Source organism: Muscardinus avellanarius (genome assembly GCF_963383645.1).
Source record: "Muscardinus avellanarius genome assembly, chromosome: 1".
In the NCBI taxonomy this organism is placed as follows: domain Eukaryota; kingdom Metazoa; phylum Chordata; class Mammalia; order Rodentia; family Gliridae; genus Muscardinus; species Muscardinus avellanarius.
In genome coordinates, this window is record NC_137786.1 from 50,769,184 (window position 1) to 50,797,109 (window position 27,926).

Below are 27,926 nucleotides of genomic sequence, written 5' to 3' on the forward strand. Positions count from 1 at the left end.
CTTGAACCTCAACGAGATATATGTGCTTTGCCACTTAGGTTTTGAGGATTTGGATATAAAATATTACAGACATATTTTTTGACCATTGTGGGTAGAGTATGTTATTCTGGCTAATCAAATATTAATACCTATTATTAGTTGAAAGTATGCTAGTTGAACCTTTGACTCTAGTTTTGCAAATAACAACGGCATTGGTGGATTTTATTTTGTATTGCATCATAAGAATACTGGCTTTCAACAACAGGCTTGAACTCTTAGAGAAGAACCCCACAAAAGTTGGTCAGTTGGCTCATGCTGGTTTATGACTTCTCAAACTTTCATTTGAGCCCATAATTTTGTTAAGCAACCTTACTACTCACTCTTTTTTTTCCCTTTTATGTTCCTTCAGTTGCTGTTCTAGACCTTAAAAGTTCAGTAGGAATATCTTCACTGTAAAAATTCTTGGGGCCATTGCCATTTCAGCATACTTTATGAATCTTCAAAAGGAAGTGCTAGATGTATATTAACTCGAATTCCTACAACCTGGAAAATTCTTCCCCCTTATGTTAATGTACACAGAATGCAATTTGGGAAGTAGAGGTCTGTACTAGAGATATCTTATTTATATATTTATTTGTGGATTCAGTTCCAACCTTACTACAGATTATCCACGAATCGAATGACTTTGTCAGAATTGGAACCTTTGTTTTATTCTTGAATGTTTTCCTTGTACATTGTTTACCTTGTACATTGCTTGTTACCAAGTAGAGGAGTATAGAAATGGTTGTTGAGTGGTGTGGCCACTTATATCCATAATAGTATAATGGATAATAGAAAAAATACAGAATTTTAAGTACTAATGGCAGAAAAGATGATCCATTAATTCCATTCCATTTTAACAGGTTTTTAAAAATGCATCTATACATTTTATTTATTTTGTGTAGATAAGCATTACCTGTAGTCATACAATCTGAAGTTTTTTCAGATAGCTGGAAATTTTACCAGCTATATACAGTACAGAAAAAAAAGATACCATGCCTTAAGAATCTCAATTATAGGCAAGTGCAAAAAAATTATTTAGGTAAAAACCAAACATTAACTAGCTTTTATTTTGAAGTTCAAAGCCTTAAAGATTGCTCATGGCATAAGGGTGACTTGAGCTATGTGGTATTTTTCCTTTTTCTCTTCTCTAAGCCAAAGTTATCAAATCATTGGGATGACTATTAGCAGCCAGGGAAAGCAAAGGTCTTGTGCTGAGTGTGTGCCATCCTTTTGTCTTGGGTGTCATGTCATTACTGCTGCCTACTTGCATATTTTTTTTAAGGTACCAGGGATTGAACCTAGGGTTATTCTACCTCTGAGCTATAGAACCAGCCCTATTTTATTTTGAAACAGTACCCTATTATTTACCTGAGGGTCTTTCTAATTTGCTGAGGCTGGTCTTGAACCTTTAGTCCTCATGTCTTAGCCTCCCAAGTACTGGGATTACAGACATGTGCCTCCATGCCTGACTTCTTCCACAACTTTAAAGAAATTACCTAATACTTACTTCCATTAGTTAATAAATAAGAAAAAAGGATCAAGAAATAGGTAATAAGTAACTTACTTGTGGGACTAAAGTTAGATAATGGCTGAAATTAGAATCAGGAGCTCAGTCTCTTTCTACCTTGTCTTTGTGTTGTGTAGTTCATCTTCTTTCCATTGTAGCTGAGCTGAAGGTGGGTCAAGCATCTGCGGTTTAAGGGGAGCCTTGAAGTTTTTGTTGCCAAAGTAGGCTGGGGCATCCAGTATGGCAGAGTGGTATGAATGACCATCAGTGTTTGCATTGAATATATTAAGGTCTTTGAGCATCAGTGTTTTACTGGACGTGTTGTCATTGCCAGGCTCCCATTACTTGTGAGAATTCATTTGTTTGTTACATTCTTAACTCAGGAATATCTTGAGCACTTTTTCAATTTTAGTAAAAACACTTTTTTTTCCTTGTAAAAATAAAATATCATCTGTAATTATACTGCTTCAAGATATGGGTGGAAATGTCTTGGTACTTTTATTCTCATTTTGAGCAGGTTACTGTTTCTTTGCTCCTTTTATATAACTAAATATTTAAGATAAAAATGTATCATTTAGCCAAGGTAGATCCTCACTGCTGGATCTCTTTAGTCAAGGTATTATAAGGAACTGAAGAAACTTTAAGGAATGGATAGTCCTGGCAGGATTTAGTGTTTCTTGGGATTCTTCATGTAGAATAAGAGCTCTGATTTCATTTTACTTTTCAGACCTTAAATTACCCAAATCAAAAGATGTGGTCATTTTTTCTTCCACAATATTATAAGTCTCCTTACTGTATATCTAACTTTCAATTAGTCTTCCACCCAGTGACAGGACAGACTTGAGCTGTAAAAATAATTTTACATTCAATTAGTCTTCTACTCAGTGACAGGATAGACTGGAGCTGTAAAAATAATGTTACATACCTGACATGGGAGGTAAACATTAAGGATGAAAGGGGTGTCCTATATTTTAGTAGATCTTCAAAGGGAAGACTGAAACTAAAAATTATTGTAAAGCAAAAATTAAGTCCCCCTCTTAATCAGTTCATATTTTAAGAATGTGCTATATAAAATGGGAAAAGAAAAAATGATAATGGTTCCATTAATATGGAAGTATGAATATAATAGAACATGAATTACTACAACAACAAATCCTTGTCCATTATTGTAATACAATGCCAGCATGCTCTTGGGAGCTTGGCATTTCCAATAGCATGTGCACTCACTCTGACAGGCTGGGATTTTAGTGCAGTGTTGAAAATGCCAAGCTTCCCAGAGCATACAGAATTTGTACTACAATAATGATGGTAGCAGGCATTCCATAAAAGGAATTATGGTCTACATACATCTCATCTCCTTCTTATAGCAGCCATGCAAGATAGTTAACTTGCCTAAGGTCATTTAGTGGAGGTGGTGGAAATTGTGGAAGGCTGGTCTTGTCTTAGAGGGTTTGAATTCTCTCTGCAGTGCTATCCTACCTTATGCTCTCCTTCTGCATTCTATTGCCTTGGACTTTTTCATATAGAGTAAATAGACTTTGCCTTTGGCAAAAAATGTGTTACTAAAAAGTTGCCAATTTTTTTCATTAATTGGATTGTTTTAATACACAAAGAACCTTCAGTTATGAGAAGTCTCATGAGATATTGTAAAACAACCTCTCTGCAAAAGTAAATACTTTTGATTAATAATTTAAATATATAGTCTGGGGATGGAACCCAGAGGCATTCGACCTCTGAGCTACACCCCCTGCCCTATTTTTTATTCTTTATTTTGAAACCGGGTCTCACTGAGTTGCAGAGGGCCTCACTAAGTAGCTGAGGCTGTCCGTGAACCACAGTCCTCCAGGTCTCAGCCTCCCAAATGCTGGGATTACAAGCGTGCGCCACCACGCCCAGATAATACTTTAATTTTATATTTTGATTCAGAGCCCCTCCCCTTATTTGGTGCTGCGTATTGAACCCAAAGGCATTCTGCCTCTGAACTTGACCACCAGCCCTTTTCATTTCGAAACAGAATCTTGCTAAGTTTCTGAAGGCTGGCTGGAACCTGTGATCCTCCTATTTTAGCCTCCTTATTTGGGATTATAGGCATTTACCACAATGTCTGGCTTGATTTTGAAATTTTAAGATTTTAAAATAGGATGGTATAGCTGTACGAAATAACATATTTTATGATAGAAACAATTTTTGAAACTGTAAATGTTATTTTCTTTCTTCCTCTTCCATTGCTCCTGCCCAGACTAGTCTAATATTCCATCCCTGAATTCTTAGGATTTGACTTACTTATTAGAAACATTTGACTTACAAAATAAACTAGAACTTGAATACATTTTTTTAAATTTCTATTTTTTTGTTGCTTGGGATTGAACCCAGGGCCTCATGAATATTAAGCACAAGTTCTGCCACTGAGATACATCCTAGCCCTTCTACATATATATATTTTTACATCACAAGGTAGTATATAAAGAGTGTATCTTTCACTGTTTCATTTACTATGTTTATTCAAGTGTGTTTTGATCAGAGGAGCCTTGTTTAGGCTGTAATTGTAGTCACCAGGTCAGTGGTTCTCTGACTTCTGGTCTCTAGACTAGCAGATCAGCATTAGCTGAGGTAAATCAGAAACTCTCCGAGTGTGGGGCCCAGCAGTCTGCTACCATATGCCCTCCAGGTGATTCTGGTACAAATCCCCATTTGTAGACTGCCAATCTGTATGTTCCACATGTCAAAAGTGTTAATGTGTTCTTTCATCTAACAAATTCTTGAGAGTCTCCTACAAGACACTCCTCTGTGACAGGGATTCCATGGGCCTCTGCTCTGTCAGCTTCCAGCTTAACTTGGAGCACAAGAGAGGAGTGGAGTCTTACAAGTAGTCTTTAGTTGAGTTAAAATATCCTGGGCTGGAGGGCAAAGCATTTAGTTGTTTGTGATCTTTACATTGCAGGGCAGGCATTGCTTGGAAGACCTCTATGATGTAGTTTCAAGGGCCTAGTCTATTTTGAGAGCTGTGCTAGATCCTTGGGCTACGGAGATGAAAGACAGTTCACTGCTTCCAGGGGTCCTCAACCTTAGAAGTGTTTACTCATAAGGTGTCTGGATCTGTTAGTTTGCCACCACTCATCTTTTTAAGCCATTCATGTGTTGGTGTAGAAGATTTTATTTGTGTAGGTTTACTGTTTGGATTATAGAAACTTGATGTTCCATCTGGTCCTTATGAAGCCTACTTAATGCAGTGTGTGCCACCACTACCTGCCCCGAAGAAGCTCAGTTTTTCCATCTCTGAAGAGAGGAATATTGTGCCTACTTCAATTATTGGTTCTAAGAATGAAGTGGGTCATAGCTTGGGTATGGGGTAAGACATTAGGAATGAGTTAGGGCCAAAATGTGGTGACTTGTTGAAGAGGCAGACCAAAGCTCCAGAGTATGGATGGAGGAATTTGGCTAGAGAAGCCTGCATTCTCCTTTCCCCAGTCTAAGCACACTTTTTCCTTTCCTCTTGACCATATAGGCAGAATTAGTCCCCAGAGTTTCCCCTCCACTACTGCTTCTAAAGCAAACAGCCAAGGGTTTCCCAAGTTCTTGTGAGCAATAACAAAAAGTAAACAGGTAAAAAAGAGGATCTTCATTCTCATTGCCCTGGGAGGCAAGAGAAAGCTGTGCAGATGTGCTGAGACTTGTTTGGGAAGCAAAGAACCCTAATAAGCTTCATTTGCACTTGAGAAGTTTGAGACCCAGGTAGAGGCCTGAGAGAAGCAGAGCACTGCAGTGTGCAGGGCAGTACGGGATCTGCAGGTGGTGAGGGGTCCTGGAGAAGGAGGAGAAGGGCAGAAGGCCAGAGCAGCTCTGCTTGTATTAGAAAAGGCTGGCGTCCCAGATAGCAGCTTAAAGATTGGAGTGGATAATTTATATTCCTAAGCACCTTGCCAAGTTACAATTGGGGAAATACTGATACTACTTTCCATCCAGAATCTGAGGCTGGACAGTGATTGTTTCTCTCAAATATGCATGTTAAAATCCAGAAATATGTCCTGGAAGATTACATAATATAATGATGATGGTGGGGAGAACCCTTACATGCTTTGAGATTTGGGGTGGCACAGAGTGATGTGACTTATTTTTTAGGAAAAAATTTCAACACTTGCTTCTTAAACTAGTGCTACTGTTAGGTGCCTGTTACAGATAGTCAAATTAGTGGATAAGTGTCTTATTTTCTGAAATAAATTTTCTGAAATAAAATAAAGAACTATTTAATGCCACTTATACCTAACATAGTAATTCTAATTAATTAAATCTTCCTATGAAGTGGTGTGAGAATCTATACTGATAAGAAAACAAAACTGACAGTAGAATGCTGCTAGGAACTCTTAAGTTGGGCCCATTTGGTGCATGCTTTGTAAATTTTTATGTTGTTTATATGGTGTGCTATTGCATACAGTCTGGCCTTTGCATTAATGTGCCGTTGTCTTTCTCAAATACTAATGAAGGGTAAGGAGTGATACTAGTCCAAATACGAAATTTTCAGGTGCACTTAAAGCTTTTTCATTAAAAATAGTTTTTCAGGAAGATGGAAACTGCTTCATTAGTAATTGCTGGCAGAATCTCCTAATGTCTTTCTATAAGCTGGTTAAGCTTAGTATTAGAAATTAGGGTTTGAGGATTTAATTAGCCAGCACACAGGATGTAGTCTCTTTAATTTAGTGTTTTCCTTTGAGAAAATTATGTGGTTGAAGAAGGAATATGATATTTTGGATGAGTTGGTTTTGAATTGAGTTTACTGTCTCCAGCTTGGGCCTTATTGTGTCTGTACTGCTGATCTGGAAACTGCATGATTTGAATCAAAATGTTTTGGCGTGTTGGATTGTGTACACTAGTTTTGGGAGTTAGGTAAGGTTTACTTTTAGCTTTTTAGGAGCATCGATTAGCTCATCTATCTGAATAGGGACAAATAAGTACTAATTTCTATACATTTAGACAACCCAGTGCTTTTAACCAATGAATAAATTGTTATGAGAGTGAAATGGTAGCACTTTCTCATTTTTAAACTTAACTTTTAAGAAAACAAAACACCAAAAAGCCTCTCATAACCAACCCCTGCCACCTTTTCATCTATAACATTACATTGCCTTGGTTTCTGCTTTTAATTTCCCCAGGGGTTCTTTTTATTTAGGAAGAGGGTGAAAGATGTATTTGTGGTAGTACTACACCAATGCTTCTGTTAAATTCTTCTTTAACAAAGAATTAGTTACTGAGCGCCTCATGCCCAGAAAAGAATGTGCCACGAAAGGAATAGTTTTCAGTAAGCATGTTTACTTTCGTGTATGGCAGTTTCATTTTAACTTAGAAATATTCTAATTCTTTGAGTTTATAACCATTTTTTTGTTCAGCCAAGCACATGTACATGTAGGCACAAAACAGCCAACTTTTCGAAATATTTTTAATTTTAGAACAGCTATCTTTCCAGTCTGATAACATGGATCTCCTTGTTCCCTTTAAAATACAACTAAGTTTAACCTTAGCTATGAAAAATCCATCTTCAAGAAGAGCTTATTTTTGAATGTCAGTAAGGAATTAAATATTTGCTAATCTTTGTTAATATGAAATTAATGCAAATGATTTGAATGTGTTTATGTGTGAAAAATTTGCCGCTTTAGTATTTCTCTACTGTTATTAACTATTGACCAACTATTCTAAGATCCAAGTGTAAATAATGCCACAGTAATTATGATAGCAGTTTTTTAATTTGTGGGTCTCATTCTTGTGGAGACCCTATAGTGCTTTTGTTTACGTTGATTATACTGATTGGTGCTGTGTTTGATATTAAAACAGAAAAATTAAAAATATATTTATTTATTAAATAATAAGCTTATGCTAGCAGAAATAACATACTTCTATGAAATAACACTCTTCCTCAAATAAATATTTTAGTGAAAAATGTGACTTGTTTTACATTTGTAGAAATCTCTTTAATGTCTGTCTTAAATAGAAAGCGGGATTTTTTGTCTCTCTCTCTCTGTGTGTTCAGTCTGTTGCAATTGAACACATCATGTAACCTCTGGAACACTAAACATACTCATGAGAGACAGTTCAAGGTGTAACTGTAAAAACTCCAGTATGAAGGATCCCCTGAAATGACTTGAGAGTGTGTATGTGTGATATTACACTTCAAAAGTCATTGCATTATAACATTTTGTAACTATTTGTAGTTACTAAAGCAACAACAACCCTCTCCCATATTTTCAAGTTTCTCTGTGTAAAATTAATATTCACTGAGAGTTTGTTAGGAAAATGGAAAAGAGGAAATGAGTTGGGTCAAGCAGAAGTATGAATTACTTTACCAGTTTTGCCATCAAATAACAATTCTAGTGTTTTACTCCCCACTTACCTCAAGCATTCATAGTGATCCCTCTTATTTTCCAAATCACTCCAGGACTGATACCTCCTCCTCTTAAGATTCCAGTAGATTAGAAAAAGAAAGTGTTCTGGTTGAGGGGAGTCTGCCCACACTCCTCCCGCTTCTCCTGCTGGAAGGAGAGGAAAGGGAGATAAAATTTAACGAGCATTTTTACTACATGCCAGGTGCTTTACATATGTCGCTTCATTTGGATCTCTCAAACAACCCGGAAAGATTTTTTTTTTTTTTAATTTCTTTCATGTGTGTATACTCGTGTGTGCCTGTGGTACTGGGAATTGAAAACTGGCATTCTACCTCTGAGCTACAACTTCAGGCCTTTTTATTTTTTTATTTTGAAATAGGGTCTCCCTAGTTTGCTGAAAGTCTCACTGAGTTTCTGAGGCTGGTCTTAAATCTACAATCCTCTTGTCTCAGCCTCTCACATACTGGGTTTACAAGCATACACCACCATGCCCAATTGTACAGGTTGCCCCCCCCCCCATTCTTGCACAAATGACTGAGAATGAGAAAGGGTAAATAGCACACACAGCATTTAAGTCTACAGCGCCTGATATGATCTAGTGTTTTATTCCTAAGCCCTATACAATGCTATGCTCCTGGTATGTGTTTTGTCTTTCTTTTCCTGCAAGTTGAGAATGAGGATACTAGTGCTTTATTGGTCTCTCTTATTTAATGTAACAGTTTCTCTTAGATTATATTTTATAAAATCAAACTTCACTCTTTTTTATATCTCTGAGCTACACACCTCAGCCTTTTTTATTTTTTATTTTGAAACGATGTCTAAGTTTCCAGAGGCTTTGCTAAGTTGCTGAAGCTAGTCTTAAACCTGTGACCCTCCTGTCTAAGCCTCTCACGTACTGGTATTACAGGTATGCATCACCATACCTGGCAAAGGTGAACATTTTAAAAGACAAGATTTATAATACTTTATTCATTTTAATTCTTTGAAAATAAAACAGTTGTTTTTATCATAGAGTGTAGGATTGCCCTTTTTGTGCTTAGTTCTTATACTAAAACAGCTGGTCGTTTGGCTCGTCAAAACTCTAGAAAAACGAAATCAGTTCTCAGAAACATTTCTGTTTTTATATTTCAGGTCACCCAGTTACCCAGCTGGGGGCTGGATGGGATGTTTGTAGGGTGGGGAACATGTATTGTGGTAGGACTCCTCATTTCTCCCGTGGGTGGTTCGGTATGACTTAGGACCCACCGAGCGTTAAGTGAACTTCCAAAGGTTTCTCAAAATATACCATTATACAATCCTGAAGTAAGGCTTGGTGGGCTTCCTTCATCTTGACTCAGTACTGCATGGTCCTCAAAAGTGATAGACCAGCTGTCTTTTGTGTGTGGGTATGAGATTTTCCTGTATTTAAGGTTAAAGCCTCTTAACTTCTAGCACCTCCAACTAAAATGGAAGGGGAAAACCTCCCCCAAACCAAATAGGCCTGAGTGTTAAATAGTTGCCACAACACTTGTCCAGTTTGAGTTGCAGCTAATCCGAGAGCAAAGACATTTCTATATAAAGGGCTAGCAGTGTGGGGAGGAGTCTTCATCATAGCTGATAGTGGAGAAAGTTAAGAGGAAGAGCCCGCGTTAAAAGTAGTGACAGAGTGTTCTTTCCCACACACTCGATAGTAATACCCAAACTGGTCAGCTTATAGGGTGGCAGGGTAGAACTTTTATAACATTGAGAAATATTTTCATAAAAATTGTTGGAACTTTTAAAGGAATTTGGGTGTTTGACTTGAAAGATAATCTAGAATTACTTGGAAAAGTAAACATTCATTAAGCACCTTAATCTTTGGTGATGTCAGGTTGATGAAGTCTTTCTAAGACATCTACGTGTTTGTGCCTTTACATAGCTCTGAAATTGGTTTTGGAGGTCACACGGTTTACAGTTTGCTTTTTAAAAAATAGTAAATATTTAATGTAACAAAATTGGGTAATATGTGGAATTTTCTTAAGCATAATTGTATAATATCAAGATTCAATAATACACCTTTTTTCTGATTTGTATAACTCAGATGAGAAAATAAGGTCATTTCTGCAAAAACTATTTGAAAAAGGCTTCTTCAGAGTTTTCTCATGGGCCACTTCGAAGTTTAGTTGGTCTCTTTTTGAAGCACCTATTCTGTTATCCTCTGATAAAATTTTCTTTTTATAATAAAGTACTATTTTTAGGTTGTGCTGGGGAAACCCAGGTCCTCACGTGTAGTAGGCACACACTCTACCACAGTGCTGCACCTCTGTTCTCTCTGTTAGCTCCTTACTACGTAGTCTTATCATTTGGATCTTCAATCATCTGGGCTTTGCCTGCAATTGAAAAAGTTCTCCAGTGTCACTTTTGTGAAGACACATGCAAATTTTTCAATATGACAGACAATTTTAAGTGGGAAGAGGCTGATTTGAAAATGTTTTATAACTATTTTTCTATTATGATATCTGGTTTTTCTACTAATATTTGTAGCAGGTAGAAATCAGTTTTCTTTGAACTAACTATACAAAATATACAGGGAGCATAAACTGTCTCATGATTTATTGATAATCCTTGTCTTAATCTTTGACTGTCCATGGATTTTTAATTACTGTAAATTTATAGTGCATCTGATATATAGATTAAGGCAAGACTGCCCTTATTTTCTTCATTTTTCTCAGGTGTTTACATTTTCACATAACTTTTTCCTTATGAGAAAATTGGCATTAAAACATTTTAAATTAATTATATTTTCTATGTATCCTTTTCTTTAATTGTGGCTTTCAACAAAACTACTTAATCAGAAGAAATAAAGATGACTAGAATATATTTTGAAGCAGGGATAATATTTGCAGAAGAAATCAAAATGGTTATCATGATAGCTCTCAGGTTTTCTTATCGTGAAGCAATAATAGTAATTTGTTTTTATAGAATTCTTTAATTAATTAATTATTTGCAGTAACAGGGGATTAAACTCAGGGGCATTCTATGTCCGAGCTATACCCTCAGCCCTGTTTTATTTTTTATTTTGAAATAGGGTCTCACCAAGTAGCTGAGGTTGGCCATGAATCTGCAGTCTTCCTGTCTCAGCCTCCAAAGTACTGGAATTAGAAGCAGGCACTGCCATACCCGGCTCTATAGAATGCTTTGTGTGTGGGGGGTTACTGAGGGTGGATTCCAGGGGCTTTCTTCTTCTGGGTCATACTCTCAGACCTATTTTTATATTTTATTTGGAAAAGGTCTCACTAAGTTGCTAAGAGCCTCACTAAGTTACTGAGGCTGGCTTTGAACCTGTGAACCTCCTTTTTCAGCCTCCCAAGTACTGGGATTATTACAAGCATGCACCACCATGCCCAGCTCTATAGAATGCTTTTTAATTATACCAATATGAAATCACCTTACTCTGAAAGATTTCTTGTGAGAAGTGTTTTTTCCAACTCTGGCCTGGTTAGCTCCTGGGTAACTCAGGAAGGCAGTGAGTAGGGCACAGATGTTGTCTGGCGGTTGCCCTAGAGCCACCTTTCTGAAACTCTGTGTACTGCCTTTCCCAGAGTCTCCCGCTCCTACCCAATCTGAATGATCTTGAGAAATTGAACAGTGAATCAGGTCAGTGAATTTTATAAAAGTAGCACAAATAGTGGAAGGTGGAGAGAGTAAGGGCTTGGTTGTGTAGTGTTCAGCTTTCTGTCAGGCTTTGGAAATCCTGGGGTAAATCTGAGACCTGGATATTCTCAAAGGAATCCCTTCTCTTTGCCTCCAAGTTGACTCCTCACCACTTGACTGTGACTCTGAGAGTTGGGGAGGGTGTAAACTGATGGGTGTTCACCCCTCCTCAAAATTCAGGGTGACTTTCCTATGCATTGAGGAAAAGGGAGTATGAAAGTCTTGTCTCCTAACCAAGCAGGCCAGGCCTGATTGATGCGCAGTGGTGCTGGGAGGCAGTTCACTTGGCTGTAAGCATAGCTAGAGCTTGTCCAAGAGAGAATGGCTGCGTGAGTGGGGTGAGCTTCGTATCTCTGGATCTTGCAAGAAGCACTCAAATACCATTGATCAATTCCTGTGTGCTTCTAAGGACACTTTCCCCCTTGGCAATCTTCTATGGCACATGTACGTAAAGACCTTATATCTGTACCAACCTTCCTCTGAAGAGTATGGAGAAAAATAACTGTTCCACTTAGATCGTGGTGCATATGAGATTTGGGACTTTGCAGCTCTACCAGAAGTTGCTGCTCATCGGCATTGCTATATTGGGGCATATGTTATGCATGCTCAGAAAGCTTTATTAGAAATTTTCTCTGGTCAGAGTTTGTGGGAAGTACCCCTTCAGAATTGCAGTGATGGCTGCAGCAGACTACCTAGAAGAAAGGTGGAGGGAAAGGGGAGATTGTTTTAGAAGAAAACTGAGCTGGCTCACTCTGCTTTAAAAGGAGGAGAAGAGGGGAGGGGAGAGGGAAGGAAACCACTGATCTAGGACATATTTTTGTCTTGTAAACCACAGATTCTGAATAAAGTAATGATGTCTTATTAGTGCTATGATCAAAGAAGGAGGAGGAGGAGGAGGAAGAAGAAGAAGAGAAGGAGAAAGAATAAACTGATTAGGAAATTTACTTTTTGCCTTATAAGCCACAGATTCAGAATAAAATAATGATGGCTTATTAGTGCTGTGATCTAACTTATTATTGGTAATAATAAGTATTCTCATCTGGCTGTACAAAATACTTCAACATATCTGTTAAATCCCATTTATGGGGGAAGAGGTGGTGATAAGTGACCTTAATGTTGTAACAGGGAGAGGGGGTTGTCATTTTTTCTCTTGCAGCTATCTGTACTATGTTTTCAAGAGTGAGGATATCCGTGGCACCTGAGTGCTAAACTCTCCCTTTCTTTCATACAGGTTTCCACTTGAGCGGCACAGTGACAGAACCTGCAATACAGTCAGAGCCAGAAAGTGTTTGCAACGTGGCCATCAGCTTTGATCGTTGCAAGATTACCTCAGTGACCTGCAGCTGTGGAAACAAGGACATATTTTATTGTGCCCATGTTGTGGCACTGTCTTTATACCGCATCCGCAAGCCAGATCAGGTCAAACTGCATCTTCCCATTTCAGAGACCCTCTTTCAAATGAACAGAGACCAACTACAAAAGTTTGTACAGTATTTGATCACAGTGCACCACACGGAAGTTTTGCCAACTGCTCAAAAATTAGCAGATGAGATTCTTTCTCAAAATTCAGAAATCAACCAAGTTCATGGTGAGTATAGACAGTGATATTTCTCCTCTGGGTTCTTTTTCATTTCACTTCTGTGTAAAACAAATTAAATGCGAAATAGGTCATCAGCATTGTTCTTCCATATTTGAGAGAGAGTTTAAATTTAGCTTTGTATCCTGAAACATTTCTTTTGAAAATTTCATGCTATGTGGCAAGCCTTTTGTGTTCAGAAAAATCATTTGTTAAAAGCTTAGTTCATATACTTTCTTTGCACTTCATGAAATATTAAACATTAGTTATGCAAAACATTTAAGTCACTTGATTCACCCTTTTCAAAAGTTAGTTAACCTGTGCATATTCAGAATTTCTTTTAAAATTTATTTTCGATGCGAGAAAGTTTCTGACAGGGTGCCTCACATTAAACAAATGAATTATTTTTCAGAAAAATCTTATAATTTGTTTAGAGAGAGTTTGGCATATGAATATAGTTATTTTGTGTGAGTAGTTATGAAAAATATTTCTTTAAAATATTCTGTACAGCCGGGCATGGTGGCGCACGCTTGTAATCCCCGCGCTTGGGAGGTGGAGACAGGAGGATCGCGCAGGTTCGAAGCCAGCCAGGCTGGCTTAAGAGACCCTGTTTCCAAATTAAAATATTAAAAGATCTGGGAATGTAGCCCGGAGGTAGAAGGGCTTCCAGGAACCCCAGTACCACCAAAGACATATATTCTGTACATTGAACATTTATTTGTTTATAAACACATTGCCAAGTAATTTTCTTGTGTGTTGCAAATATATTAGCTCACAAGAATGAATATGTATAACTTTCCAGAAACATACCTACTACTTTTTTCATGAAGTGTAGCAATGTAGGAAAAACAATATTGCAAAAATATTGCTTTTTTGTGCTTTTAAAATAATTACATTTTAATTTTTTGTTTTAAAATAGTATCACTAAGTTGTTGAGGGTAGCCTCCAACTTGCAATCCTCCTATCTCAGTTTCCCAAGTGCTGGGATTGCAGGCATGTACCACTACATCTGGATGCTTTTAAAATATTTGGACACAATTCTTTAAATATTTAAAATATGTTGAAGAAAGTAACACAGTCATGACTAAAGCAGTTCAGGAACCTAACGTTGTTATGTTTCTTTGGATATATTGATTTGAGATATAGGACAAGCCACTCACCCTATTTGAGGTTTTTGTTTCTAAATCATTACCTTACAGAGAAAATAGAAATGTTTTAAAGAAAGCAGTTTGAGATTATTTAAAAATATTTAATTGTAAGATGTAAAAACATAAACACATAAAATTGAATGGGTGGATTTGAAAAAATAGATGATTCTTAGCACTTGAGAGGGCTCTGTGTTCTGTGGCACACTGCAAGTCTGCCATAGAAGCAACATCAAGCCACCAAAAGCCTTGTTTTCAAGCATTTTTCAAGTTAGGTATCTGCTGTGTCATAGCTCGAGTCTCTCCCTTGATAACTACATTTGATTTTTATGGCAGTCTTCCCCTTGGTGGTGGTGTTTTTGACAGCATTAAACACTGGATTACTTTGATCGGTTGTAAAACTTTATATATCATACAGTGTGATTTCCACAGATCTGACTCAAACTCATATTTGCCCATATCCTTTCCTGTACTTGTAGTTCATTTATTGTCACTGATCTGTACAGCCCTGTCCCATAGAAACAGAATGTGATCCAAAGGTATAAATGTAAGTATTCTAGTAGGCATGATTAAAAAAATAAAATTAATGTTAATAGCATGTCTTATCTAGCTCAATATATAAACACATTGATTCAGCCGGGCGTGGTGGCGCATGCTTGTAATCCTCGCACTTGGGAGGCGGAGACAGGAGGATCGTGCAGGTTCAAAGCCAGCCTCGCTGGCTTAAGAGACCCTGTTTCCAAATATAAAATCGGTCTGGGAGTGTAGCCCGGAGGTAGAAGGGTTCCCAGGAACCCCAGTACCACCAACCAACAAACAAACATTGATTCATACTCATATTTATAAGGATAAAATATTCATATATATTGTTTTTATCAAATATTGATAGATTTTCATTTTTAAATCTGAAATCTGGTGTCTATTTCATACTTAAAGCACATCTCAGTCACACTGTGTCTACACTGCAAGGGCTCAGTAACCATGTGTGGTTAGTGGTTATCATACCAGACAACACAGCTCTAGAGTATTCTAGAAATGAGAATATCTCTATTTATTTGTTCATTTTACTATGGATGGCCTTGTTTTGAATAGAGCTGCTGTGAACCTCTTTTATAAGTCTCCTGGTACTATGAAATATGTGGTCTTTATGTCAGAGGAAAATCCACATAGTCATATTTCTTCTAGTGCTCCCATATCAGGCTCAGCTTTATTAAAGTAGCTATCATAAGGTGTGTAAAGCATTTTACTTGGTAGAGTCTGCCAGTGCTAAATGACGGGAGTGTAAACAACTGCCACAGAAGTGCCTTCCACCCACCGAAAGCACATGCACTCAAGGACTTTTCAAGTGGACTTCTGATCTGTCATATCATCTGTCTCAAATCCTGCTACCTTGTGAAAATTCAGACCAGCTAACAGTCATCCCAGAGACGTTTCAGGAGCCTGTTTGTGGCTTCTTATTAAATTGTTCATTGGGAGCAAAAGAATAGGATATACCCTTTTTCAGACTCTACTGTAGTCTTTTTTCTCCTTTTTTTCTTAGTTCATGTAATTCATTAAAGAGTAATTTTTTTCTCTGAGTTTTAGTTTAACCAAAGGTCCAGATTAATAATTTAGATGTTTGCTGCACTTGTCTTGACTGTTTCGAAGAGCAGCCCCCACATTTCTTATATAAAAGATTTTTAAATATATTTCTATTTTGAAATAATGGGACTAATGAAACAATGTAAACTAGTTGCATGTGAGAATGTTTTTACATGAGGGATTTCTTTTAGTATTTTTAAAATTGGAAGGAAAAAGTATCTAAGGAAATATCAAGACCAGAGACAGGTTAGCTTTATACTCAGTGTGATTTTCAAATGGCTTTTGTATGAAAACAGCTTCAGGAGAGCAGTGAACTTGAGCAGTTGATACTCCCAGGGTTTTCCCCACTTAATTTTCTCCCAGCCTGAAAATGGGCCAGTTAAACAAGCCGCCTTCCAGCCTTCCATTCTAATATGACAAGTGGTGGAAGAGAAGAGAGGGGGAAGCAGGCAATGACCCTAAGTGATGAAATTGGAAATTTGCTCCCTGGAGGGCCTTACCTTGACTGGTTAATGACTTAGTAGTGGTAGGATTAAATCTTTTTTGCAGTTATTTGACTGCATGGTCCCACCCGCTTCCAAACATCTAGACCTAAAGCTTTCTGTTTTCATTAAATCCATTTTTAAAGCAGTACTTTCTCGTATGGCTTTGTGGGTTTGTTTTTCCTTTGAGAAAAATGTCTTGAATATGAATATTGGGAGGATTTAGTTTTTCTCAAGAGAAAAAGCATTATATTTACTTTGCTAGATAAATAGTGTTAAAATGTGATTATTTTGGTTACTTTCATAAATACAAAGTTTAGCTCATCTAAATCCTTTCTTGAAAGAATGGCATAATATAATTTATAAGTAAATACAAAATAAGTTGATAACGGTTTTTTTCATTTTCCTTGTGAACTGCCCTAATAACTCTTAAAATTCTATGTTATTTCTCCTCATTTTGAAATATTTAAAAAATATTTTTTAAAAATAATTTTATCTGGAGGAATTGAAAGCCTCCAAAAAACAAGTTTATTCTATGTACATTGTTCCTTACAGTCTCTAGTAACCTAGGTGTCAAAAATTTATGATTCCAATACTTTGTACATAGTGACTTATCCATGGTCCCAGACTCAGTGATGGTAGGTAGACTTAGCTATTATCACAGTTCTGCCCTTAACAATAGACCTTTTTATGTTCCACTGTGTTTTCAGTGAAACTTAAAAAAGAAAAAAGTTTTCACATAATTTTAATATAAATTTAAGCACTGTAAGATAAAGGTAGCTTTAAGATTGTTAATGGCCTACCAAAGAGATCACCAATTAGAGTTCTGCATTTTTAAAGCAAAATTATTTCCTCTTGGCTTTATATTGTAATAAAACTTTCCACTTTCCATATTCTTAAAAAAGAAGCTGTCTTTGTGAAGTACTTATCTAGAGCTTTATTGATTCTAAGTACCAAGCCTACTCTGTTATTTCAATTTGAACTTTTTTGGTTCTTTATACTTCTGATTAAAGAAACTGTACTGTAGATAGGCAAATTGTGGTATGGAGACAGAATATTAAGCCTGAAATCTGGAGGTTTAGACTCCAGTGTTGTATTTGATATGTGCAACTTTGTAACTTTGGGTGGGATTAATTTTTTCTTAAAATGCTCATAATCTTCTATAATACTGTTAGAAAATTTTAATAATCAAGCTTACTTTTTGGGGGCATTCTAATCACAGGAAAAAGGTAGCAGAGGCCAGTTGAGGAATGACTGAAGTCAGCTTGTTTCCCCAGACTTTCTGGCACCCATTCCTCTCCTCTCCCTCCCCCCCTTACACACACACACACACACACACACACACACACACACACACACACATGACATTTTAATTATCTTTCTGTGGGGGGATTTACTTTTGAATACATGGAACAGCAATAGATATATATCTATATACATTTTTCCTCTTCTACTTAAATTTCTTGTGCCTTTTCTTTTACTGACCTTCCTGTGGGCCAGTTTGTACTGGGTAGACAGAGGGGAAAAGGACAGGCAGAGGGGAAACTGTGGTATTGACCTTGACTTGGAACAGAGGAAAACAAGAGGCATTTTAGTGAGCCTTCCACTCCCAGGGCCTGAGCCAATTCTAGATGTGGGCCAGATCCATCCCTTACTTCCTAGACATGTACCCAAAATACCATCTCAGTCAGCCAGACGTAAAGGGGATGTATTTACAAGTCCGATGAAAATTGATATATGATATCTAAGATCTCTTCAAACTTGACTTTTTGTCTTTGGTGATGGTATATTTGCAGAGACATAGAAGACACCTAGAATCCATACTGCAAAGGAAAACCTCTTATTGTTTCACCCAGGCATATAATTGTGTGTTGTTCTTCCATTTCAATTTTGAACATGGATTTTCCAAAACCAAGACCATGAATCCATTTGTGCCTGCTGCCTATCCTACTTAACTTAGTCTCCAAATGTCTCTATGTCCCAGCCATCTTATATATTTGTTTAGGCTTTCCAAGATTCTAGGAAACAGGACAAGCAAATCTGTTCAGAATTCCCTACTTTATTGCATATATCTTAATTTTAATTTGATCATAAGCCCCACTAGGGGTGATACTATGACCTTGGATCTAGGTAACCTCCCTAAGCACACTATTTAAAATGCAATAAACAGAGTGTTTGTTAAATGCAAAGTAACACTATCATTTTTTACTCATGTTCCTAGTAGGAACGTGGAGATTTATTCTTTAAGGACCTATACATATACATGTTCCAGATCTGCCAGAGAGTGACAGTTGGAGTCATCTGATGCAGCCTCGAGTCACATCTCTCTTTCTTTTATTTCCCAGTGGATGGCTGTATTCATTGTAATTGGGCTTGCATTAGTAACCAGTTTTTGCAAGTTTCCTAGGGAGATAATTTGGTTATTGCTAGCATATCCTTTTTATTGTAGAGCATTCTGGTGTTGACAGTTGGTGTAAAACAAAGGTATGATCTGGTGGTCAATATCATTAGTAAATATATTCTGTAGGAGAAAATTATAGCTGTTTTAACTATATCATGTTACAGTGCAAAAATTTAAGAATGTATGTTGGAACAGTTTATAGTAGTATGATAGGAGTAAAAAGGCAAGGTAATAGATAAAATGAAGATAAAAGGCAAGCCCTTGTTGGCTCCCCCCTTCAGCAGCTCCCTTTGTCTCCAGCAGCACCCTTATTCCAACAAGGCAACCACTGCTGACAGAATGGTTTATATTCTCTGTGACATTTTTTTTCTTGAACACACCATGCACAGACATGCACACACACACACACACACACACACACACACACACACACGCACATAATTTAAAAATACGAATCACAAAAGTTTTCATTTTCAGCTTGCTTTTTTCTATAAATATAAAATAAATATCTTTTTTTAGTACAGATAGATATATTACTGTTTTAACTGCTGTTTGGTATTCCATAGTATGGGTATATTTAACTATTATTCTACAGAATGACATTGAGGAAGTTCTTTTCATTTTTCCCCTATTATACACAGTGCTGTTATGGCCATTATGGTTTATTTGTGTGTTTGTGAATTTGTGCATTTTAAAAAATAATTTAGTGTCAGTAATAAAAATGACAGAACAAATAGTGTATGCATTTTGAATATTATAATTCCTGCCAATTTCCCCCCAAAATTACCAATTTTACCCTTAATTTGCAACTAAAGCTTGATGATTCTGTAGTATGATTTAAATATATTTTTAATTTTTTAGAAGCATTGATGGAATCTGTGTAGGTTATAACTACTTTTTATTTTTCCTTTACATGAAGTTTTTGCATTTCACTTACAGCAGAAGTAATCTTAAAACTTTCGTTTCTTAATTTGGAGGATCACAATCTCTAACTAGCTCATGAGGAACTTGCCGAGGTAACACAGGCAAGTTACTTGTAGCCCAACACCCTTCATCCTCTTTTTTTACATCCAGATCTTGCCCTCTCAAACTCTGTAGCCATTTCTGACTCCACCCCAACCATCCTAATTTCCGAAGAATTGCTACCAATCGTGATGAGTTTCCTTATCCATCCCTCTCTCCATTAACAGACCCATAGATTTCTCCATGCTGGATAGATGAACTTATTCCTGGCTCCCCACAAATGGATTTTTTTTTATCCCTCTCACTGTAAAGACTGTCCAATGTTTAAGAGTTTCAACTTTGAAGTTAGGGTTAGTTAGGATACTGGCAATTTTGCTTTCAAGCTTTGTTCCTGAAGCCAAGTAACTGAATCTCTTTAGGCTTCACTTTTCTTATTTGTAAAATGTTGAAAATAAAGTGTAGCCAGCCGGGCGTGGTGGCACACACTTATAATCCACATGCTTGGGAGGCGGAGACAGGAGGATCTCGCAGGTTCAAAACCAGCCTCGCTGGCTTAACAGACCCTGTTTCCAAATAAAATATAAGAAATAGGTCTGGGAGTGTAGCCTGGAGGTAGAAGGGTTCCATCCCCAGTACCACCAAAATAAATAAATAAATAAATAAATAAATAAATAAATAAATAAAATAAATAAAGTGTATATTTCATATGGTCAGGAGGGATAAAGGAGCAAATACTAGCTGGTATCATCACCACCATGGTAGTATGGCAGTTGACATGAATCCTTAAGGGCCTTAGTAAATAGTTGAGGACTATATTTGTGAACCAGTTTTTTTTTTTTTTTTTTTTTTTTTTTTTTTTGTGGCACTGGAGAGGCTTTCTACCTCTGGGCTATATGACCAGACCTATTTCATATTTTATTTAGAAACAGGGTCTCACTAAATTGCTGAGAGCCTCACTAAGTAGCTAAGTCTGGCTTCGAACCTGTGCGATCCTCCTGTCTCAGCCTCCCAAGCTCAGGGATTACAAGTGTGTGCCACCACGCCTGGCCTAAAATGTTTTTTTAAAGTAACCTGAGCAAACTATTATTAAAGCCTGCAAACATAGTAAATGTCTTTTTAGTAAATCTGAATATTTAGAAATTTAAAAAATAAAACTTTCTGAGAATTTTGTATTTTGTTACTTATATTTGTGTCCCAAATAATTGTTGACATGTATATTACATAAATAACAGAAAATGACTTACCTTAAATATACTTTGTTTATATTCTGTTTTAAGTGAATTTTAGAGAATGTACAAATATTTTCTTACTTTTTTATTAAATAGATACATTATTATTTCTGTACATGAATAAGTATGCTATGGAACTAATGAAATAAATGATAATAAGGGACAAGTAATAAAGTCAGAAGAGAGGAAAATAATAGAGGAGGGGCCATAAATCCTGACACATCTGAGTTCCCTGAGAGATATGCTGATGGCTGCACTGCTTGGCTTTCAGCTGAAAGGAAGGTGGCTTGTTGGGGAGCAGAACCCAGTTCATGCCAGGGCTTCCTCTGCCGTTAGCCCCCACAGGTACGGACGCAGGTTGTCCTCTACCAGCTTCTGGAGAGGACACCACACTATTATGGCAGATGGGCTGTTCATAGAGGATAGAAGGTGACAAAGAATCTGGCTATTTCAACAAAACAAAATTGTAAGTGGAAATGAAGGCATTAGTTACCTTGAAATAAGCATTTAATAAAGATAAATTTATTATAAAGAGAGTGTTTATTTAGTGCACGTTATTTTTTCACAGCCTTCTAGTTTTCCTCCTCTAAAGACTTGTGTTTGAGTCTGAATCACTGAAGTTTGCTGTCTTGCTTTTTCCTCCTATGCCAATGGTTGTTAGGATTTTGCCCTCAGCTTGTAAGACAGGTGTACGATGCCTTTGTAAGCCACAGACTTAATGTTTTTAGCTTAGCAGCATGCACTAAAACTGTAGGAGACAGCATTCTTCTATAGGTCCCCCAAAAGAGACCGAATTAATTACCTCTGCAATGTAGACATCTGCTACCTGCATTCTGCCTAAATAGGCTGAATTTGACAATTTCAACAAAAAGCAAAACCATTGCTAAGTATAAGTGCCTAAAAGTATTATTTGGACAATTATAGTAAGGGAATTATTAGGTCACAGTAAGGAAGAAGATGTTAACTGTGTAAACTAAAGCCTTTAACTTTTTAATATTTGAAGTTGTTCTCCAGCAGAGGAAGAGAAAGATTTCTCTCTCCTCACATTAGAACCAAAGCCATGGGTAACCACATGGATCAAACATAGCATAAGCCATTATGAACATGTCTTCACAGTTCAGTCTTAAAATGTGCAGAAAACTTGGTGTTGTTCAATGCTTAAAAATGGTATGAGACTCTTGTCTCATTACATATGTCTTAAATTCATTACTCTGGAGAGATGTCTGTATGGTGCCTACAGACTCTGAATAGTTTTTATTATCATAGTTATTATTTGTGTGTATGTAGTACTGGAGATAGAGGTAGAACCCAAGAGCATTCTACCTCTAAGCCACACTCACAGCACTATTTTATTATTTTGTTTTGAAATGAGGGTTCCACTAAGTTTCTGAGATGGGTCTCGAGCCTGCTATCCTCCTGTGTCTGTATCCAGTACTGGGATTACAGGCATGTGCCACCACAACCAGCTTATTTTTCATTTATTAAGGTTCAGAATGTGCCACCACACTTAACATTCCCCTCAAATATAGACGTCTTCTCTTTCCTCTTCCCCAGTTTTTATTCCCAGAAAAGATTCTGACCCAGTAGGTCTGAAGCCATGCCTAGGCTTCTGTTTTCCACAATGTAGCTTGGGAATTTTGATGAGCTTTTGATTGGGGAAACTATTGGGATAAGGGGGTTTTGAGGCTGGAATAAATAAAAATTAAGTCAGATCAAATTCAAGCAGTAGACAAGGGATGTCAAAAACTTAGATAGTGGTTCTTGTCCATGATTTCTCCTTTGCTCTCCTCCTGAGGTGTCTTGTTACCAATATAGGCAGCAGATCAGACTCACAAACCCCTGTCTGGGAATGGGAAACAATTAAACTTTTTTATATTTTCTTTCTAAACAGATAATTTAACTTTCCCTAAAGGCTTGAAAGTGAAGAATTAGCCTCAGTAATAAAATGGCCACAAAGATTAATTACACAGCTGTAAATATTAAAGTATTTGTAATTATAAATAAGGGTAAAATATGATATGTTTTCAAACACTGTAAATGGACCATTTTAATTTACATACATTGAGATTGTGGTTCCTGCCCAACTTGGGGGATCTCTAATAGCAAATGTATAAATACATGAATTAATGTTTCTCTTTGCAATCCCTTTTCAAAGTTAAATTCTGAGAGTTGTCTTTGATAATAGATAGCCACTGAAAAGTAGAAATAAATTTTGCAAATCTTATATTTTATATACGATTTAGGCAATACTCAAATGCGGATAATCCAGATCTAATAGGATTTAAATAGTTTAACCTCAGCATTAAAATCGAATACATGAATTTATGCTTTCAGTAAGATTGTTACAGATATTGTTACAGATATTTAATCCCCTGATCTATAGCATGTACTATATGTTTTACTCTTAAGATGTTGAGATGTATATAGGATAAACTTATAATTTACTTACCTATTAGTTTTCTTGTATTCTTATAACTAAGGAAGTTTTCTACATTGAACGAGCAGATTTCTAATTTTCATTGCTGTTAATTTTTTAGTTCCTGCATTATAATATTTTAGAGTTGAAGAAATGGGGGCCTGAAGAGCTAAGTAATTAAACAGAGTATGCATAGTTTTTTCTGTGCTGTGGCTAAAACTAATCTTAGAAGTCCTGCACATCCTTTCAGCTCATGTGTATTTGCAATGCAGTTTTATTTATGTGACAGTTGCTTCTCTTTTGCCTTATCCTTTCCCCCAGTACTCTCAAGAAGGTATCTGAATGTAGACCACTCTCCCAGTTCAGTCCATTAGTAGAAGACTAGGGTTTTCTTCAGTTCAGATTTAGATGTCCTTAAAATGTTTGATATTTTTGTGGCTATCTGAAGCTCCAGGTCTCACATGATTCTGGCCCAAGCAGCCAAGTACCTTCAGCCCCTGTCCAGGCAGGTCTGGGGCAAAGCTCCAAAACTCTGTTGCAGTGGGAAATCAAACAAAGAACGGTTAAAACAATCATTAAAGTTCTGGGAAAATAACCATTGTGAGGATAGAAATTGGATTTATTTAGTTCAGTTAATCAGACCCATCAATGGAAATGGATGGCCAGAAGCAAGTCTGTTTTCCCTAAGAAGAGGATAGAAGGGCTGTGTCACATGCTTATGGGGAATTTTAGCAACATATTGAGAAGAGCTTAAAAAACAAAAGCTGAGACCCTTTAGTTTAGTTGTTTCGGTACATTTAGGTAAACAATCTTTAGCTGTCTTTGTACTGAGGGGCTATGTGTGAGGGTGCCCCTAGAATGAAGACATGGGTAAATTAGGGGCTCTGAATGCTTTGGGAATACATTTGTAGACCTAGTAGTAAACTTTGCCCACAACTTTTGTGCTTAAAGCTTCTTGTAAGAGAGGATCATGCCAACAAGCATCCCAGTAACTTTTCTTAAATTTATCCTTGACTGAAGGTTGAAAGCCCTGTCTTGATGTCCTCAGGGCTGTTTTAGCACGGAGTTGTGGTATATGTTATTTATTCAGGGAGAGAGCCAGAGACTAAATTTAGCAGCCTGGCTGTGGACGAGTCACAACCTCTCAGACCTGTTTCTCCTTCCGTGGAATAGGGATTATAATCTGTGGTCCTCCAGGGACATTGTGAGGAGAAAACACGATAACGAAGATCCTGTATGTGAGGATGCTTTACAGTGTAGTGTTTCTTAACCTTTAACATAAAAATGCTTTCCTGGGGGGAAGGGTATTTACATGCTTTTCTCCCTCTGCCTTTTTTTATTTTTTCTTTTCCCAGTACTGGGTATTGAACCCAGGGGCATTCTACCTCCAAGTTACACCCCCAGTCCTATTCTTTATTCTTCATTTTGAAACAGGGTCTCCCTAAGTTTTGGAGGGCCTTACTATGTAGCTGAGGCTGATCAAGAACCTGCTATCTTCCTGTCTCAGCGTCCCAAGCACTGGGGATTTTCAGGGTGCATCACCACGCGTGGCTTTCCCTCTGCCTTTTTCTCCTCTTGATTTTTGATTATCTTATACTTTATAGTGGTAGGAAGCCATGATGAACTGGGCCGGTAAAATCCCTGTTTCTTACGGAGCTTAAAATCTGCCTGCTTGCCTGGTTCCTACCTGAAACAATTTTTTCCTCCTTACTTCTGCAAGAGCCAGTCTCTCCAGCTTTTCCTAAGAGGCCACTCATTCCCATTGCCTTCCTTGTTCACCTTTTTACCCAGCCTTTAAATGTCAGCCTTCCTTAGGGCTTGCTCTTAGATGCTTTTTTAAACCTGTAGTGCCTCCCTAGTATATCCAGCTCTCTGCTGGAAATCCTTTCCCCTCCTCTTAACTGTCTCAAAGGCATTTCAAATTCTAAAACTGAACTACTTAAAGGTATTTCAGGCCTAAGACTGAACTCATGACCTGAGCCCTGCTTCCCTTCCCCACTAGCTGGGTCCTTTTTTGGCAGTCTCTGTGTCAGTGAATCATCCAGTATTCCGTGTAGTTATTTAATCCAGAAACTCCTTGATCTCCCTGCCTCATGTACCCACTCCACTGCCTTGTTGCATTTCGCCCTAAGTTCTTGTTGGATTCTCCTTTTCTGTTGTTATTGATGTTTTTCAAGTTACTGTCATTATCCTGTGTGCAAACTATCAAAATAGCAGCCTCACTGTTCTCCTCTTACATAATTTTGCTCCCCAGTTTATTTTCCATATTTCAGATAAGGTGATATTTTTTAGGGACATAAATATATTTCACATGGTTCCAGAATTTTTAAAGTATGAAAAGATAACCACTGAAAAATCTCCTCCCATTAATTAGATTACTTATTTTAAATATCCTATCAGGATATTTTATGCATATCTGAGAAAGTACTAATGCATGAGTTCTTTCTCAAAACTTATCTACATGAAAGGTGGTATACTGTGTATATGTTCTTTCCCTTTAATATTTTTCACTAAGCAATATTATCTTGAACACCTTTCCATTGTAGTGCAGAGAGAATCTCTTTATTTGTTTTTATGGTTACATAGTTAATATTTCACGGTAGGATGAGGAAATATGTCTCAGGACAAAACATCTTTACCATCTATAGGCTATTACATTCTTTCACTTCAGTTAATCTTATATAAGTTTCCATTCATTATCCTCAGGACTAGAATCTAGGCTCTTGGCCAGGAAGGCCCTCAGAGTCAGCTCTGCTTGTTCTCCAGGATTGTTTTGTATTGCCCTTCCCCTCGTCCTCTACTCCTGGGTTGCCCAGACTTTTATTTCCTCCATGTACCACGTTCCTTCCCACCTAAGGCCTCTGCCCAAGTTCTTTTCTTAGTCTCACATTCAGACCCTCCTTTTCCCACCTCTAGTTAACCCCTAATTAGCTTCTACCTACCTAAGGTGGATTGCAGCCATTTCCTCAAGGTTTTCTTACCCTAGCAACCCAAGACCAATTCAGAGCTCTCTGACAGTCTCCCAGACCCACTCCCTTCCTTTGAGAAGTTACTACCATTTATTATTATACATTTATATATCTGCTAATCAGATTGATATTTATCTCTCATATTAAAGACAGTGCTTATCAAATAGTGGGTTGCATCTGATGGTAGGTTATGAAATCAGCTTAAAAGATTATGACAGCCGGGTGTGGTGGCACACGCCTGTAATCCCCACACTTGGGAGGCCGAGACGGGAGGATTGTGCAGGTTCGAAGTCAGCTGCGCTGGCTTATGAGACTCTGTTTCCAAATAAAAAAGTATAAAAATAGGTCTGGGAGTGTAGCCTGGAGGTAGAAGGGTTTCCAGGAACCCCAGTACCACCAAAAAACAAACAAACAAACAAACAAACAAACAAACCATTATGACAGCCATTTAAAAAATGCGATCGAATAGAAAATATCAGACCTCTTTATAGTAAGAGTATTTCTATTTTTTCTTATCAAACTTTTTCTTCATATTAATAGATAGCTGTAATCATGGGAGCACACAAACACATGAATGTATCAGACATGTTATAAAATGTATATTTTTTTAATACAGTCCTGGGAATGGAACCCAGGAGCATTCTACCTCTGAGCTACACACTCAGCCCTATTTTTTATTCTTTTATATTGAAAACGGGCCTCACTGAGTTGCCAAAGGCCTCACTAAGCTGAGGCTGTCCACGAACCACGATCCTCTGGTCTCAGCCTCCTGAATGCTGGTATTACAAGCGTGTGCCACCACGCCTGACTCAAAAATGTATTTTTTATTGTGGGTCTTGGTAAAAAATGTTTAAAAGTCTGTGAACTAGATTGTAAATATGGTGAGAATAGGAATTCTATTTTGTATACCATTCTTTCCCCAGCCCAGCAGGCTGGCATCAATTCAGGTACTCAGTAAACATGCTGACTGGCGGAGTGAGTGAACAAGGGGGTGGGCGCACACTCTCTGAGGAGGGAAGGAGTTTATGACCTACTGGCTCTACTAGGGTCTCATAGACCCTTATTCTAAGCAGATGTTAGTGATTTTTTACTAGGACTTTTGAGTTTGCATTAGATTATTAAAAGACATGAAAAGTCATGTAATAAAACCACACCTACAAATGTAGTTTTGTAAGGGTCAATAGAGAGATCAAATACTAGAAGTGAAAGGATTTTCTTCTATTTCTTATGTGTCTTAGGTCTTAAAATAAAATACCTTTTTTTAAGCTGGCTGTGGTGGCGCACGCTTGTAATCCCCGCGCTTGGGAGGTGGGGACAGGAGGATTGCACAGGTTCGAAGCCAGCCGCGCTGACTTAAGAGACCCTGTTTCCAAATTAAAAAAAAAAAAAAAAGTATAAATAGGTCTGGGAGTGTAGCCTGAAGGTAGAAGGGCTTCCAGGAACCCCAGTACCACCAAATAAATAAATAAATAAATAAATAAATAAATAAATAAATAAATATAAAATAAAATACCTTTTTATTTTATGGACAAATAACCAAGCTTAATTTTTACCTGTACATACGGATAACTTTTGGATTTCTGAGGTAGTCTG

The 27,926-nt window shown here is 37.3% G+C and overlaps 1 protein-coding gene across 1 annotated transcript in view; it reads left to right on the forward strand.

Moving 5' to 3' along the window:
- The window catches only part of ZSWIM6 (zinc finger SWIM-type containing 6), a gene marked incomplete at both ends in the record, with an annotated part of 194,481 nt that overhangs the window by 117,640 nt on the left and 48,915 nt on the right, over positions 1-27,926 (forward strand). Inside the window, one exon of the mRNA XM_080703132.1 lies at positions 12,803-13,159. Within this exon, the coding sequence (XP_080559258.1) occupies positions 12,803-13,159 (357 nt within the window). The remainder of the gene's footprint in view (positions 1-12,802; positions 13,160-27,926) is intronic.